At 41.4% G+C, this 18038-nt stretch overlaps 1 protein-coding gene across 1 annotated transcript; it reads right to left on the bottom strand.

Annotated features, from left to right (window-relative positions):
• Positions 1-146: 146 nt before the first annotated feature.
• On the bottom strand, positions 147-17582 carry LOC111217106 (actin filament-associated protein 1-like 1). Its single transcript, XM_022738824.1, has 19 exons — positions 17434-17582; positions 10671-10799; positions 9400-9480; positions 8973-9058; positions 8776-8893; positions 8592-8681; positions 8221-8432; positions 7399-7578; positions 7216-7308; positions 6507-6609; positions 4194-4349; positions 3056-3270; positions 2804-2949; positions 2602-2683; positions 1980-2088; positions 1683-1850; positions 1414-1580; positions 1133-1258; positions 147-1035 (listed from the first exon to the last, which is right to left on the bottom strand). Exons 1-19 carry the CDS (start codon positions 17453-17455, stop codon positions 1009-1011), a joined length of 2310 nt encoding a protein of 769 aa, XP_022594545.1. The 5' UTR covers positions 17456-17582; the 3' UTR covers positions 147-1008.
• Positions 17583-18038: the final 456 nt, after the last annotated feature.

The following is an 18038-nucleotide window of genomic DNA, read 5'->3' as shown; positions in this document are numbered from 1 at the left end:
AAGTAAAGAATTTGGCCACATTGTTTCACCAAGTGCAGGAACATGATTTTACCACTAGATGGCGACAATGCTTCAGAATTGTGATGCTGCTGTTGGTTTCTTTAAAACAGAGAAACAATTAAACAGAACAGTAGACAAGGTTTCTTGATAAAGTAATCATTTACTCCAACATGTGTGTATTTGTTCATATCTCTGTGATGAGCAGGGAAAGCAGACATGGGCATTTATCCTCAAATGATTCTGCTAAGAGGGGTGCAAAGGCTAATTTCCAAGACATTTGTGTAACCACAAAATATAACAAGATAAAGTGCAAAAGGCAAATATGGAAAAAATACATATAATGGTTAAAAACGAATAGTTTCACATTGCAATAACAAACATTTACTCATTGGTTTCAGGAACAGTGTCATACTCAATATATCTCCCTAATGGTTTAAATACACATCACAAGATGTGAGATGCTTCTCTCACTATTGATAATGATAATTTAAGGTAATAATTTCTTTACTTTAGTTTTTCATTGTACAGTGACAAATATGTAAAAGGGAATAAAATCAGTGGGTGTAGATAGGAAGTCTTGTCTGTAACTCTGAACTCACAGTGTTGATGAACCATACTCTCCCTTTGCTTTGCACGTCTATGAAGTAATCACATTTTCACTTTCTGCAGCCCAGTGCAAATGTAAACACACATGCAAACTCACACAAACATATAGATTTCATGTTCATAGAGATCCACATTAATACTGTACTGGTACATCAAGTCTGTTGTATTTACAGTGGTTGGAGACAGCACCGTGCTGCCTGGACTTGCAAAAGATTTCTCTTTTTCTTTAGATAAGAGGAGGGAGGAATGTGTCAGAGTCTGTCCTCTGTCCTCCTTCTCTTCTTCCTCTTCTCAGTGCCACTTTTTCTTGCTCTTCATCTGTTTCTTCCTTTACATGTCTTCCTGTCACAGCTCAGTTTTTTTCTCTCCATCAATCCATCTGTCGATCCGTTCACGTTCAGTCTAGGTCCCCTTCTTTGACTCCCACTCCTGGAAACCATGAGACAGCTTTAAGTGAGGCAAATATTTCTCTCTGTGCTTGTCTCACACACACACACTCACACGCACACGCACACACACACTGTACCTTTGCCTTCTGCATGACGCTCCCCTTGGAGGAGGCGTAAAGAGACGGAGGGCGTTTACGAAGCTCAGATGCTGAGTTCACTGGCACAGTCTCATTGTAAACCTTTTCAACTTTACTGCCCTGTGCCTTCACACGGAAACACATTGACAGACCAACACACATACAAACATAAATGTCAGATAGTTTTCACTCAAGCAAAGCAGTGAACATATGATATACTGAGATATGGAAAAGAAATCCAGTGACGTGACACAGACTCAGTCTCTCCGTTAACTGCCTACCTTGACACTGATCTTGGTGTCAGTGGGCGGACCCATTGCTCCTCTAGCCAATGATTTCTTCAGGTTTTCTTTGACTTCTGTCAGTCGGAGCTCTAGCTCCACTCTCTCCTCCTCCTTCTGTTTACACAGCGTCTCCAGCTCAGCTAACCGCTGTTCCACACCCTTACCTGCACATAAACACACACACAAACACTTACAGTTACTACTGCAACAAAGCTGGAGTCTAAACAGTACTATGTGTGTGTGTGTGCGTGTGATTTGCCCCTGACCTGTGCCACTCTTCATCCCCTCCTTCACCTCCTTCTTCTCCCTGCGGAGAGAAATCAGTGCATTTCTGAGCTCCTCCTTTTGCTTCTCCAGCTCCTCCTTCTGTGTCAGGTACCGCCTGGCATCCTCCTCTGCTCGCGTCTTCCCATACCGCCCATACTGATTTACATCTAACAGAAAAGAAAAGCACCATATAGATAGACAGAGCAATGATGAGCGAGAATGTCGGTCATTCAGCTGCAGGTTCTACCATGTAATTTTCATAAAGCCTGTCTCATCAAATATGAAATGAGACTCACTGGAGGCATGTCTCTTAATGGCGGCCTGCTGTTCAGTTTTCTCAGAGTCCCTGCTGGAGAAGGAGGCGTGGCGTCTCACCTGGCCCGCTCTGCTCTCGACATCCCCATCCTACAGGATACAGGAATATTTCACCATTGACATAATTTACATTTTTATGCATCGATATGTTTATTTTTTAAACTGAAACTGTACTGCAGATGCCATTTTGTGTGTGTGTGTAATGTAAGCTTTTAGCCGATGTTGTATCCTCTACATACAATGCGAAATGTAAATATGTGCAATAGTAGAATAGAAGCACAAATTAGCATTGCACTGTGATGGACAAAAACATTTTTCTCATTCTGAATTTTTTTCCCTCAACCTCTGATGCCTGAAACCCCACGAGGAGATGCACTGGGGTACCAGTGAAGCTCAACACAACATGCAACTAAATGTGAAGTTAAAAATTGGGGCTGTCTAATATTTAGAAAGTAGTTATGTCACAAACTTAACCTAAGTTCATAAATCTGCAACTGAACATGACAGGAAGAAGAAAGACCAGAGAAGCATTGGAAAACTTGAAGCTTCTCCACGTTTGGCAGATTTTCTCTGTTGTCACTGGTTCACAAGATGTTTCCTCACCTCAACACTTTCATAGACTTCATCGTAAGTTCTGGAGTCTGTCGAGGCACTGCTGGAGGAAGCAGCCGTGGTAGTGGCCCACCTGATAGGAAAAAGAGGCAGAGACAGATGTATTTCAGGATAAAAGCTATAATAAGAGACAGAAAACTCTAGATAAACACACACAGAAACACACAAACAGATACTGTAGGAAGTGACTCACAGGAAGGAGTGTCTGGCAGCGTGCCGTATGTCTGTGAGTGTGTCCACATCGATGTAATCGTAGTGCAGCTCTTCAGGCAAAGTGACGTTCCCGGTCTCTGCAAACAACACACCAAGCCAGCGGCCAAGATCCTCCGAGCAGCTGGCCTGATGGAAAGAGACATACAAAGCTGCTTGGTTTCCAGAAAAATGAAGGTGTGTTTCCCCTGTGCACATGTCAACGTCATCAAAAACAATCTGAATTCCATCATACCTCTAAAGCTGCCAGTTCGTTGCCTCCCTGCAGGATGCGGAAGGAGAAGGGATGTTTGGGGCCGGGGCCACCTGGCACCACCTCTGCCCCTTTGAGTGGCACCACAATGACTGGCGGCCGCTGGTCTCCAGGGTCCTTCTGCAGGTACAGGCTTCCTTCTCGCACCACACACCAACGCTCCTTCCAAGAGCCGCTCAGACACACACTGAGGTAGCCTATAGAGAACGAGAGGGAGAGAATGTGAAAGTGATGACAAAACAAAAAGACGGAAAGTATGTTTAGTGACTAGAATCAGTTTATATTCAAGTCATTTGGTCAAAAATGGCAGCTAAGATAACTTCTTTAATTTTTATTTTGACTTTGAATGTCCTCTTATGTAGCTCATACATTACATGAAAATACTTTGGACAACAACTGTATCTATTGTGTCTATTTCATGGATCTCCAGTAGAATTTAAAGGACCAGTGTGTGGGATTTAGTGGCATCTAGTGGTGATGTTGCAGATTGCAAGTGAATACCCTGCGTAGACACAAAGGGATCATTCTAAGCTAACAAAAACACAACGATTCAGCGTTGTTGAACACAACAATAGTTTCAGGTGATTATAGACTGATGAAAACATTATTATGAATATTATCTTCAATTTCTGCTAATAGATCCACCTAAATCATGCACACTGGTCCTTTAAAATAAAGTTCCAATTGTATGAATACACAGTGCATGAAGCTGTGTTATTTATTTGAAGATTGTAAATAAAACATTATTTATTGAATACAATTTTGGTCTACCTTAAAAATATTTCATCTTTTTTTATATTCATAATGATAATATATCTCTTTTTTTTACTCTTTACTGTAATTGTTTCACATTTTGACATTTGAATGGTGATTTTTTTTTAATTTTTATTGTTGGTTTTATGATGTACAATACAATTCTTAATTATGAAACATAGACTAATTGTACAGCATGATATAAGTTGGTCATATGGTTATAAGATTTAGCCTACTTGGCTTTTCTTAAAGGCATCCACTCGTACTTATCCTTTACTTTTAATTAGTCTATTACTCAGCCAAACACCCACCAACTCATCAACCAGCCAATCAACCAAAGAGCTACTCTAATAGGTTGTGTCCTCACCACAGCGTGGGTTGTCATGATTACCAGAAGATGAGGGAGGCTCTCCCGGTAAAGGCGGTTTCCGTTTGGAGAAAGTGATGATCCGATTGATTTTCTTCCCTGCTGCTCGGCTCATCGACCCGGTCAGCTCTGAGAACGCTCCGCGCTTCCCCCGGCCTGAAATCAAACACACCTTTGTCAGACTGCGCTTGAGCCAGAAATGTGGTCATAGAGTTAAGGAGCACTTAATATACAGCAGCTGAAAGCAGAACCCTCATCACTGAAGGATCTTACCGTATTTGTGTTACATCAGCAGTGTCAATAATACTTTCTAATTCAAAAATCACATATTTCATCAATTACATTAAAGTAAAAACGTGTAATGAGAACTGGACGAGAATATATTCTTGTAAAACAACTCATTTTCTACCAAGTCAGGACTAACTGTACTTCTAGACATTTTCACATATTGTGTTTCAGAGATGTCTTTTATTTATTCAGCCAAACCCTACAGTGTGTTTGCGTGTTCGCGTCAAATGTACCAGGTGCTGCAGCGCTCTGCCCAGCTTACTTCCTATGATGTCAGTGGGACACAATCGCAGGAAGAGGACAGGAAGGATGTCATATCTGCTCTGTGCCTCACTTCCTGTCTCTCCCTCTCTCTCATGTCTCTTTAGGTTCAGAGGCCTTCGCACAGTAAACAGGTTGTAGTATTACTGAAACAATATGACTGTGTTTGACCTATATTCTGACCCAACATCATGGATCCGCTGGTTTATCCTTCCTGATTTTGTGGGTAGATAAACAATAATAGTGCCTGTGCTTTTGATCACACACTTGAAATGGTGTGTGTGTGTGTGTGTGTGTGTGTGTGTGTGTGTATACATGCCTTTCTATGTTTGTGTTGACTAATTTTAGTTCAAAAGCATCATAGCGGGGACATTTCTGCATTGTGAGGACATTTTGGCTGTCAAATGGTTTACAATATAATTAAATTTAGATTACAGTTAAGGAAGGGGATTAAGTTGTGATGGTAAAGGTCAGGGGCTAGGGAATGCGTTAACAACAACTGTCCACACAATTACAAAAAGACTAGCGTGTGTGTGTGTGTTTGCATGGGTGTTTGTACTTGTGGGGACTTGTGTTCGAGACCTGAGAGTGAGGACCTTTTTGGAGAGTGAGGACATTTAGCTAGTGTAACTCAATACAGTTCAACAGCACCACAAACTCCGGTTTCAAAAACCATCAGAATCAATGCAGCTGAACCATGCATTCTTCTTCCTTGTCAAAACCTGGTCTCCACACAATCCAAAATACAACTCGAGACATTTGGGTATCTTATGCTAGTATGAATTAATTTAGCCTCAAGCAAAGATGAGGGGCAGGCTATAAAATACTGTTCGGCTGACTTCTTTCTAAGTCAACACCCCCAGATTCCTTTCATTTTCAAACTTATGGTCTTCAGCTCCAACCGACGTTTATTGTTATTTATCAGGTTTCACACAGCTCCCTCTGGAGTCACAAAAGACTTTATACAACGTTTTCACCTACACAGTAATATTGCCAGCTAGTGTCAGTTATGGTCAACTCACTTTTCAAACACATTTTTTTTAAATATGCATTTTAATAATGCTTTTAAATTTTAAAAAGAAACTGAAGCTTTATTTATGTGTTAAAGACAGGAAAATGAAAAAAGTTTCATTTTATATTCCTGTGTCCCAGTGTTAATTGATACATGCTAAATATGTGTATAAAATAAATAATATATAAATAACAAATAAATAAAATACATTTTGAACATTTTGATTTAGATTTGTGCTGACTAGCTAACCCTGCCCATCATATAAAACTACACTTGACTGTTAGTTTGTGTCAGAGGTGTGTGTTTGGATTTCCAAAGAATGGGGTTGAGGTCTTCACCCTCCTCCTCCTCCTCCTCCTCCTCCTCCTCCTGATCTAACAAGGTGGGTGAGGGAGGTGTAGGTGAATCTCTTGCAGAGCTACGCAGGCCTTTGGGCGGCCCAAACAAATCTGAAGGATTTAATTTAAATCTCTTTCCAAACCCCACTCACATATTGGTGTTTCACTCAGAAATACTTCACAAAGATCATAAAGGTGCTTACACCAAGATTCAGTTGCAAAGAATCATACAAACACCCAAACATAATATTATAATATAACCCAAATATGACTACTGACTTAATCAACAATATAATGTTGTACGTCTTAAGTGATAATCACTGATACTGTACATGTAAGAGCTGTGAGTTGTATCCAAAGTAAAACAAAGAGCATTACAACCAAATCAATAGAGGCTTATTAACGTAAACCTACTGAGTGAGTCAGTGGTGTCCCGTCCTGGTACATGTGCAGTAGACTGATTGTCTGCTGTTGGCCCGCTGTCTGAGTCTGATGCCTGCCGCTCAGACTGCAGCACCTGGCAAAGAAAAAGTAGAGACCATTATTACTCCGGCTTCCCATAAAATATGAGGAGAGGAGACACATTCATCTGTCCTGTTTTATTCTGTCCTTTAACCGAGCAAAATCATGTCAAGAAAAATGACACAGAAGCTGCCTTGGTCTACAGATTATATACTTTTAAAACTAGTCTGCCAACATAGGGTGTAACTGCCATGTCACCGTGCATTCAGCTCTGTGGCTCTGCAGCTGTGTGCCAAGACCTTGTTGAGGGTATGAAGCTCTTTGAACACTAGCCAGCTCAGCAACCGCAATAATGTCACCTCACTCACTGCTTGTAAACTAGAAGCCAAAGGAACAGTTGTGTCATGTGTGGGCTGAAAGAAATGATGTCAGCAACGTTAGAATTTAAAAACTAGGATATACAGTAGATTCAGAGTGAAGTGCACCTCAAGACATGAAGATGTAGACATTACAGTAAAGTTAAACTCAGACATAGGGAGAGGCAACTGTTTAACTGGCACAAAGAGCCCCGATTTAAACAGAAAATTCAAGAAATTCATGACTGCTTTATGGGCAAATCCTATAACTCCTATGACTCAAAGACATATGCAAAAACACAAACCTTGTCAAGCTCCAACTTCCTCTGTATAATGGGAGAAGTGGATCCATCTGGTCCTTCAGTCTTGCTACATTGGCTGCCAACATCTTGCACCACCTGGACCCAGAAAAGGAAAACCTTCACTTCCTGACACAGCCATGTGTTCCCCCACTCTTGTCTGTCCCAGCATATAGTGAATAAATGTACCTTGAGCCACCGCTGGGCCTGCTCTTTGCTCTGAACAGCCAGGACTAGGGCTTCGCCTCCAGGCAAAGAGAAACGCAGCTCATGTCTCTTTTTCTTGCCCTCCTTAGGGACATAGATGACGTTGCACAGATTCAGGGGGAGCTCTGTGTGGGGAGTGCTCTCTTTGATGCTCTTATAACACTGGAAAATAGAGACAGTGAGATTGAGGTATAGTTACATAACCACGAGTGGGTACTTTGATACTGTATATCATTTTGATGCAATTACACTTTGGTACTAGTGAGTGCAATCATTCGAAAGGTTGCCATACTAGAAGAAAAAAAACTTTTTACCTGACATAAATGAAAGCTACGTCATTATAACCACTAGAGTAACTTTGATGGAGCATTTGTAACATTTACACTTAACATGTAAAAGCCCAAATCCAACACCCCATTCCTCCTGACAGTGTGGTTAGGTATAGCTTACAATTGAAAACTAAAACAGGTCTATGATTACTCTTGTGATACTAGTACAAGGTATTTAAAAAATAGGAATTTCCTCTCATTCATTGCAATCATTTTGCAATATGTACAGTATATATGTATTTGATGTATATTAGTACTGTTTGTGTCTGAAGAAGATTGATTGAAATGTTCCATAGCAACAGTAAATAACAAGCACTGTGGAAGTGAAGAACGTGATGTCTCCTGATTGGTCCAACACCTGTTTTTTTGGATGTTTGCTCTTTTGTCTCCGACATTTGACACTACATATTACTGGAAATACATCGAAGCCTCTGCTTGTAGTTCTATCATATCATAAATAGCTTTATCTATTTACCTGCAGTTTACTGTCTCGCACGACGACCAGCTGTTTCGTCCATTGGCCAAAGCGTTTCTTTCGCAGCAGGAAGGCGCAGATGCGGCAGTCTCTAACTGGTCCATCTGAGCTTTCCTCATTTGTCCATCTCTGAGGTTGGTCCCGCCCCTTTGCCTCCTCATCCTCTTCCTCGTAAGACTCATAGGAACTGCTCAGCGCATCTGAGTCATTGTCTGACCACCAAAAGTAAAATGCATGATTAATTCACCAAACATCCACAGACAGTTTGTGATTGAGTTCACTCATGGAATCCACCTACTAGAACATGCGTGTGTTTACGGTTGTAAAGTTGAATTGCTACTATGAGTAAGTGTGAGACAGAGTAGACTCACAGGAGTTTTTGGGAGGACCGTTGATCCTGGTGGTGGGGTAGTTATTGTCTGCATCTTCATAGTAAGCGTCCTCCACTGAGTTCATGGAAGCTACAGGAGAGAAGAGTCGAGATGAGATTTAAAGAGAAATGAGTTTGCAGATCTGTGATTTTGAGTGTGTGTTTGTGTGTGTACAGTGACTGACTGTGGATATTGGTGGTAAAGTACTGAGGGGTGGATCCGGGATCCAGAGGAACAGCCTCTTCATAGTAGTCATCAGGAAGGGGGGTGGTTGGCAGAGGAGGGGGCGTGTCGGTAGGTGTCTGAAGGTTAAACCATAACTTTAGTTACAAGGACAATAAAGGCAGGTGGACAGTCAGTTAAATACTGCAGGTGACTCACAGATTTATTGGGATGAGTCTTCTCCTCTTCCTCTTTGTGCTCTTTCTGCTCCACTGGAGATGCACTGAGCATGTGCAAGTCACAGTCTGGTGGGACGACAAAGGATTCATGTTATCAGACGTGTAACTGTGCTTTAAATAAAAGCAGCATTTTTCTGTCGGACAAGAATGACCTATCATAACCTCCAACCAGTTGTGTGAATGTACATGAAAAAGAGGCTGAGTAATTTAACAAACTTTTGCTAGGCTTCACAGAATGAGCAGGCCCATTTCACTATAGCATGGCCAACAGTTAAATATACAGTATCTTATAACAGATGTTTATTAGCTCATTATCTACATCTCGTGGTATGATAATTGCAAATATACAATAATGATCATTTCCACATAAGACTTCATAACACTGAACAGTTTTAGGGTGAACTCACCAAAATCCTCAAACAGAGACTCTACAAAGCTTGTGCCGTTGCCATAGAGACAGCTGTTCATGTAGACGTCTGATCCATTGACTGTGGAAAAGATAGATTAGGGATTAGAAATAGGATCAGAGTTAGAGCGAGGATTGTGGTCTATGCTGAGGCGAGGAGAATCAGGATTACCAGACGCAGCGAACAGGCTCTAGGTGAGTATCAGTACTGAGCTATCTGCATTTTTAAACCTATCAGACAACAAGGGCGTGCAGCTTGTAAATATTCAATGCCAAAAGCCATAAAATACATGTGAAAGTTTGCTAAACCTCCCAGACTTTGTGGAAGTTTTGGCAGAAATCAATCCCTCAAGTTTTTTTTCAGTAAAAGCTCAACTGATGTAAAAATCTGTAGAGTAGTAAGGGAAAGGCAGCGTGGACCCATTCTGACGTTTGTTTTAAACCATCGGGATGTCTTTTCTCCTTTCTTTGACCTCCTCTCATTATCCTCTTTAAACTTAACATTTCATTATCCTCTTACATCAATCCTTTTATCCTCTCCAACACCCTGCATTCTCAGAGATAAACCGGGATCTTACTGTAAACACCTGAGTAAGATCTCATGTCATGGAGACTGCATTTGTTGCATGTCTCCAAACTACAATCACTGTCCCGTATCTTATGCATTGTTGTGCAGTTGCAGTCTGGTTAGCTAATAACAGGAAGGTTGCGCCATCGCGAAAAGACATGGGCCACATAAAAAAAGAAATGCTCCATTTGTGTCTAAATAAACACTGTTATAGCGACTTTGAACAAATTCCTCAACTGAAATGCTTCGGCTGAACTGCTGCCAGTCTCAAACTGGATTAATGCGAAGCAGGATGCAGATGAAACACCACAAGCATGCTCAGTCAAGTTCCCCTGGATAAATGAAAATCACCAATCTTATTTATAGTCCTGCCTCTAATTTATATTTCCCTGTATGTAATAAGATTTTTAACCTTTGTTCGTGTTTTCTTCCTGTTAAAAGAGATACTGTGCCTTTGATGTGTCGACTCTACAGCGGCTTGACATTAACTGCCTGTAACTTACTGATGTGAGGAGACTCAGAGAGAATTAACAATAACAATGAGTTTGATAAAAGTAATTTAATGTTTTGGGTCCAGTGCAGTTGACCAATGTTTTTGGAAGCTATGCTAACTGTAAAAACATCAGCAGGAACCCAACTGGCACAAAACTGTGTGTATTATGGAAACAAAAAAAAAAAAGGTAATAATGATGATGATGTTGTACCTGACAGCTGCAGTGAGTCCAGGATGTTGCGTATGGAGGCCATCTTTTCAGCGGTTGCAGGACTGACCGTCTCGTGGTCGAGCATCTTCAGCAGAGAACCCAACTCATTTACAAGTCGCTCCATCACCACTGGAAACCACACAAAACACAAGCAAACATAAGATTTGGGTTTGTGGAACTATTTTAAAATACTCTTTGGTATCAAGCACCATCAGGTCAGTATGGGAAAGCACACAGCGAAGACACTTAGCATGCCTAAAATGCGTACGCTATTACACCGAGTGCATCAAATATCAATTTAACGCATGTATGCAAAGGCCACGCAGAGCAAAACTGGCAGTTAAAGAGGGGCATGAAGTCAGTTTGTAACTCAGTCCACCGCCTGTTGCAACAGCTGAGAGGGAGGAGATATTTAGCATCCGAACATATCGGCCTATTCATTGTTTCCGCCTCCGAGTCAGCCTTTTTGTGTGCTGTGAGTTTTCTGTGTCTTTGTCTCGGCACCACCACAGATCAAATCCTACTTTGAGTTATATTGAGGATATTTTGAACTTTCTTTGAAAAAATAATTGTTTTCATGTTTAACTCTGACATCCTGTACGTCTGTGTGTGTGTGTGTGTGTGTGTGTGCGTCTCTGTGTGTGTTTTGTTGACCTTGACATTGTTCCAAACAGCCTGACACACTCTCACACATCCTGCCAGCTCAGAGCCGACAGAGAGGAGGGGTGGGGGAGTCAGAGAGAAAAGAAGGTGAGGAGGAGGAGGAGGAGGAGGAGAGGGTCAGTACGCTTCCTTCCATAAAGGAAATGGAGCCAAAGTAAAGAAGGAAATCTGTAGTTCCAATAGAGATAGGAGGATGTGGTTACCAAACTGCCCTTGGTCCATTTAAGTGCTCACTCATTCATAACAGAAGTTTGAGAGTTGTTTGGCGGTGTCTGAGCTTTTCTCCTGTGGTGCAGTAGTGTCATTGACTGATATTGACCTTTAAACTACTGATATGATAAATTATTATTCATGCCGGTGAATAGGTGGAGTGGATCAAATTAATAGCCCTAAAATAACCTAAAATAACTTCATTTCAGTTTGGCTTCCTGTGGAAAGTTTTATTGTCCCATGACATGACATGGGTAGCTTTTCCAACTCTTCCATCATTTTAGGCTTTAAAATTGTCAAATTTACGATGTCATTTCCCCCAAAATACAAAAAAGTTGACAGGGAGTTCAAGGACAGGAAGTTGCTGGAACCTACAAATGTGTCACAGAGTTGAAACACTGTGCTGTCCATTGAGAAAGTTATCCACTTCCTTTATAAATCTTCTCCAGGAATCATTTGGGGAGAAAAAAATCACTTGTGCTTCATTTTTACTTTCAGTTGGAAGAATTATTTTATATATGTCATGTTTTGTGAGGAAAGAACTGATACAAAAGGTGAAGTTTAAAAACAATTAAAACTCTCTCATACAGAGCGAAGACAGAGACAGTGAGAGAAAAGCCCTCACTCTCCCATAAGCCTCTTCCGCCGCCCTCCCGGTCTGACAATACTCTATTGTCTCCACGAGGGCCAAAATTAGACGACCACAATGGTCCGCAAGACCAGAGCAAACAATACAATGTCAGAAACTCCAACGAAAAAACAAAACAGGAACTAACACACACACACACACACACACACACACACACACACACACACACACACACACACACACACACACACACACACAGCTTGCAAGGGGCGTGATGCGACACAGCTGCATCGTCTCGATCCACGGGCAATCAGGGTTAAAGGATATATCTCCAGCAGCTGTGTGTGTGTGTGTGTGTGTGTGTGTGTGTGTGTGTATGAGCGCACCATTTCTCAGCCAGCAGCTGTGGTTTCCTGTCTTAGCTGTCGACAGAAGCTCCTCTCCACTCCTTCCTGATCTCGACTCTCCCCTTCATCCACCTCTTCCTCCCACTTTCCCCTCTCTCTCTCTCTCTTTTTTCCATCCCTCTCTCCATCCCGCTGTTTCTCCTTCTGTCCTAACATCCTCTGTTGTCCTAAACTCCCCTTCCATCTCTTGTTCACACTTTTCCCTCCTAATGTTTTGTCACTATCCTCAGTTTATTCACCATCTTTTAAAAGGTTTCTCAGCTGATTGCAGCTCAAGTCACAGATCTGTTGTACCTCGTCACCTCTCATTTCTCGAGCTAAAAAAAGACAACAAAGATTAGGTGCAGTCGATCAGCGTAAACAAAGCCGGTAATAAGCTGGTGGAGTTGGGCCTTTGGTCTATTTTCTGTTACTTGAAGTCTAACTTTACACAGTCAAGGCCATCAGTGCATTTACCGTCTCTCTCTCTTTCTCTCTCTCATTCTCTTGGGGGACCGGAGGGTTCAGAGGCTGAGAATCAGCTGTTCTGGAGGCTTGTGGTCGGTCTCACCCACAGAGGGATCTTTGTAACCCCCCATTCCACACACAGACACGCATGCACACACACGCATGCATGCACACACACACACACACACACACACACACACACACACACACACACACACACACACACACACACACACACACAAACACATGGCACAAATTTCCTCTTCAAATCCATTTTTTTCTCTCTGATGGACACAGACATTCGCTTACACACTGAAACTATTAATTTGTACTTACTCAGTACAAAACATACAGTCCACAAGAGTATTTTATAAAAATGTATTGTGTGTGTGTGTGTGTTTTTACATGCATTTTTGTGTGTTTCCGCAGACAGGCTTCCTGAAGAAGGTCAGTCATGAGACCGGAGCCATGCGACTCTCATTTGAACTGATTTAGCGTGTTTGGTTGCAGCTCAGAACAAAACAACTACTGCTCAGCGCATCTGCTGTTTATCTCACCACATAATGCTGCTTATGAGCAGCAGGGTGACGGGGAAAAGATACGTTACTCCTCCTAATCTGAGGCTTTCACTTCCATCCATTACACATCTTACCCATCAGTCACACCAATCCAAGACTCACCTCCTCCTTGACTTGCCTCTCCCATCCAAACTATGCCTCTTAGTTACAAACATATCAGAACTAAGGAGAAATATACAAGTGCATTGGGTTGACTCGCTTGTTGTCTCCATGAATTGTGATGGCTGAGGCCTGAGGCCCGCTTAAGATGTACTTTTCATGCCTTTTTCATGTTAAGAGAATTGTGAAAAAGTGTATGAAACTGCTATTTTGCACTATAGCATGCATCCTCTTCCTGCCTCCCCCACACTCCCCTCCCATAGGCTGAGGTCCCTCCAGATCCCACATTTCTCCCCTCCACTCCTTCATTTCTCTCCCGCCCTCCTCCCTCTCTGATCTTTTCTTTTTAACTCCTTTTCCTCGTCTCGCCTCTCCAGACACCCATCCTCTTCAGACAGAGGTCAGAGTTCACGTGTTGGCGGCCCCAGCAGCTCCCTCTAAGACAAAAGTCTGCTTCAGAGATCCAGCATCCCCCTAATTCATATTTTCGTGAAAACAGTGGATGGTGTCACTGCTCGCCCGGGGTTAGCATTCAGTCAGACACTTTAAAAAGTCCCCTCAAAACAAGCAGCCTGGCAAGAGCTTTAAAAAGAAACAGCTGGGGAAAGAAGTCGTGGAATTTTCTATTTTTCACATTCTTTCAGTATCTTATCACTTTCCTCAGACAGTAAATGGTGAGGAGACACAGGAAACAGAGAGGCATGACACTGGCTCACACACTGTGGCACAACATGAGTTTAAGTTCAAACTGTTCAGACTGCTGTGGTTCTGTGGTTTCACCAGGTAAGCAGCCACAGGTGAGGAGCCATTGAGCCACTATAGAGACCATGGGACGGACAGAGAACAATGAGATGTATGTAGAGAATCCCCTTCCTTCCAGTTGAAGGAAAAATTTGACATATTGCTTTCTTATCGAGAGTCAGATGAAAAGATTGATACCACTCATGTCTGTCTGCTAAATACTCCAGCAGCTGGCTAACTTAGCTTAGCACAAACACTTGAAACGGGGGAAACAGTTAGTACACATAACTACACTTCTAAAACTCACTAATCAACATGTTGTATCTCCTTTGTTTAATTCATACAAAAATCTAAAAAAGTCTAAATATGACAAATCATGATAATTAGGACAATGCTAGCTGTTTATCTCTGCTTCCAGTCTTTATGCTAAGCTAAGCGCCATCTTGCAGTAGCTTATTGTATTATCATTGTAACACTCTGCAATAAAGCATGTCATAATTTTCCCTTCAAACCAACATTAAAAGATGTTTTTGACATTAGCCTTAAATCAAATGGGTCAAAGGTCATGTCACGTATCGCTCAAAAAACTCTGTAGCTCTGTGAATCTTTTAGACAACAGTTTGACTATTTGGGGAAATGCACATATTTGCTGTCTTGCCGAGAGTTGAAACCCCTCTCGTGTCTGTGCTGTAAATTTGAAGCTGGAGCGAGAAGACTGTTTAGTTAGCTTAGCATAAAGACTGGAGTCAGGTAAATAGCTAGCCTGGCTCTGTCCAGCTCAGTAAAATAAACCTGCCTTCCAACACCTCTAATTAAACCAAAATATCTTGTTGTTTCATTTGTACAAAAAAAACAGAGTTTAAAAACAACCAGTTGTGGTTTTACATCAGGTTATGTGCTGGATTATTATGTGCTGGACTTAATTTTAAGTGGTATGTCATTTATATGATGAGGTCTTACAAAAGCTGAAATTGATCATTTTTCTTTTGATTGATTAATTGTGCACTGAACCAATTATAAAAGCACTAATTTAACTTTGTTACTGTAAGCTGTCATTATCATCTCTCTCTCCCACACATGCCTACACACAAACACTATTATACTAGGGTTGTTTTTTGTGATGGTGTTTCCTGGGAGCTGGACAAAACACGACACAGTGTTTTTCCTGTTTGGTAGAAGAGTGTTATCACCACATCAGCGTAGCTCCTTCCTACAACACGACAACAGGCATGACATGTACGGACCCGCTGCTTTGGATGTCTGCAGTAGATCAACAGTAACAGCTGAATATGACTTTTAACTATGTGACAGAAACTAAAACAGTGGAAATGTATATGTTAACGGAGGCAAAGTTATTTTAATGTGTGAAATATCACTTAAAATTGGAGAGAAGGGGGGTGGGTGGGAGTCACTGGTAGAAGAGGAGAAGGAAAAGGGAAGAGGAAATGAAAGGGAACCATGGTCGAGGTCAAGGCTTGTGACAGTTGTTAAACACAGAGTAATTATTATCAACTGTATCAATTGTTTAAATACAGGTATAGTTCAACAGAGGAATTTTTTTTCAAACTTCCACTGAAGCCTGTAGGAAAAACTTGCCCTTGTTCTATCTCTGTCATATCGAAAACCATTTTATAACTTTAATTCCATTACATTTCTGCAATTCGTTGCAGCAGTTGTGATACTGGCCCTCCATTATCAATTACTTTTTTTTTCACAATGAGCATATTTTCTTTTAGAGTGAACAGCTGCACAAGTGTTTGGCCACAAAACCCTTTGGTTATACTGTATGAGCTGCTTGTGTTTCATAGGCCTGTTTTGCATTGACATTTTTAACATGTGTGATTAATTGTCACACTGTCATTGTTTACTGAGACACTTGAATAAAGCAGCCATCGTTAAGGTTATTACTAACACCTGTGATTTTCCTGCTATGAAAAGAAAACGCCTGTTGCCAATCCCTGGTAATGAGTAGATGCTCTAACAGGACACTCACAGTGCAGTCATTTAGTGGTAAGCACTTAAAAAATCCAGTTAGTGTAATAAATATTATTATCTTTATCACCATCAACATCATGGCATTATTATAATAATTGTTGTTAGCTGTATGAGAGATGTCCCCACTACTGTTCATTAAAATAGTGTGGAGGAGATCTTGGGCTGCATTTATACTCCGACTTAGAACAGTGTCAGCAGTTTTAACAGAGATTTGTTTCTAATATTAGCACGAGCTGTTTCTTTTACCTCCATTTATCCTTCTATTTAAAGGACTTGACATCATTTTTGCGGAAATTCATTCCATGCCTAAATAATTGGCTCATTAGACCAATTAACTGCAGGCAACGTGATTGGCTGTTTTAATGAAGCATGAATGAATGTTTTCCCTCTAATTCCGTTTCATTGTTTCTTTCAACATAATCACATGTGATCCTCTGTTTGCCACTGCTTCATCACCTGGTGTCACATTCAATGCAGCTTCCTGTTTCCAATAAGTTGCCTGAAGGCGACGGAACAGAGCGTCCATTCAGCTGCTGCTGCCGCTGCTGCCGCTGCTTCTCTTCCAGCGGCGCCGCTTCCAACAGGGCACTTCTCTGTTGGTATCAGATTGCATCACTCTACCTGAGCGAGGATACCTCCTCCTCCATCCACTCACAGCGCGCCAACCGGCGTGAAGGTGTATGACATCATTCTCCCGTTACTCCAGCAGTCTACCGGGAGTTTACCATGTTCAGATAAACTGAGTGATGGACCTTCCCTTCACATTTCCTTCCTTTGTCATTTTTACTGATAAGTCAAATAAAACAAAAAATACAGTATCTCTTTTGTTTTAAATGTTACTGTGTCGCCTTTGTTGTTGTGAGTTTGAAGTGGCAACAACAGTGATGAATATTTAGTGCATTTAATCCTGTCTTTTGTGAAGCGCTTTTGTGACCATATCCATTAGGCTTCTTCTCAAAGTTACTACACGCTTACTGTAGTTCTTTGTCGTGAATACACATGAACATATGTGATAAAGAGAGACTGTTACTCACCACTCTGGCGTTTGGTGTCCATGTCAGATGTGCTACAGCGGCTCACCCTGAGTATTTCCAGTAATAATCCTTTAGAAGTGTCATTTAAAAGTTACGGTTGTTCACATGTGAGACGTGTCCGCCACAGGCACAGCGGAGCTCTGTGAGCCTCTGAGCCGACAACTGAGTCAGAGTGGCCGCTACAGTTTATAGTTTGACTCGGCAGCCGCTGCTTCATCTCCCAGGGCTCCACTGGGTCCTAGCGCCAGTCATCACTATTTTACTAAATACTTGGTTCACCACACATTTTCGTGCTATGACTCGTAAAGAGACACATGTTGAGGCCACATTGGTCCCATTTGAGGAGATGTAACCCCAATATGTTGTTTGTTTGTGTTTCCATGACATTTCTGCCAGTGGTGGAATAAACATGAGGTACTTCAGAGTATTTCTATTTCATGCAACTTTACAGGGGTGGGGAAATATTATACTTTTTACTCCACTACACTTGTTTGACAGCTTTATTTACTATTACAAATTAAAATTTTACATGTAAAACATATGAACTCATAAAAATTGCATGTATTGTTATAGATATACAACCCAACAGCATATACAGAAATATA

This window comes from Seriola dumerili, unplaced genomic scaffold (assembly GCF_002260705.1).
Source record: "Seriola dumerili isolate Sdu_G_001 unplaced genomic scaffold, Sdu_1.0 BDQW01000040.1, whole genome shotgun sequence".
NCBI classification, from domain to species: domain Eukaryota; kingdom Metazoa; phylum Chordata; class Actinopteri; order Carangiformes; family Carangidae; genus Seriola; species Seriola dumerili.
Note: the sequence above shows the minus strand (reverse complement) of the source record. Positions and strands in the feature narration are given on the sequence as shown.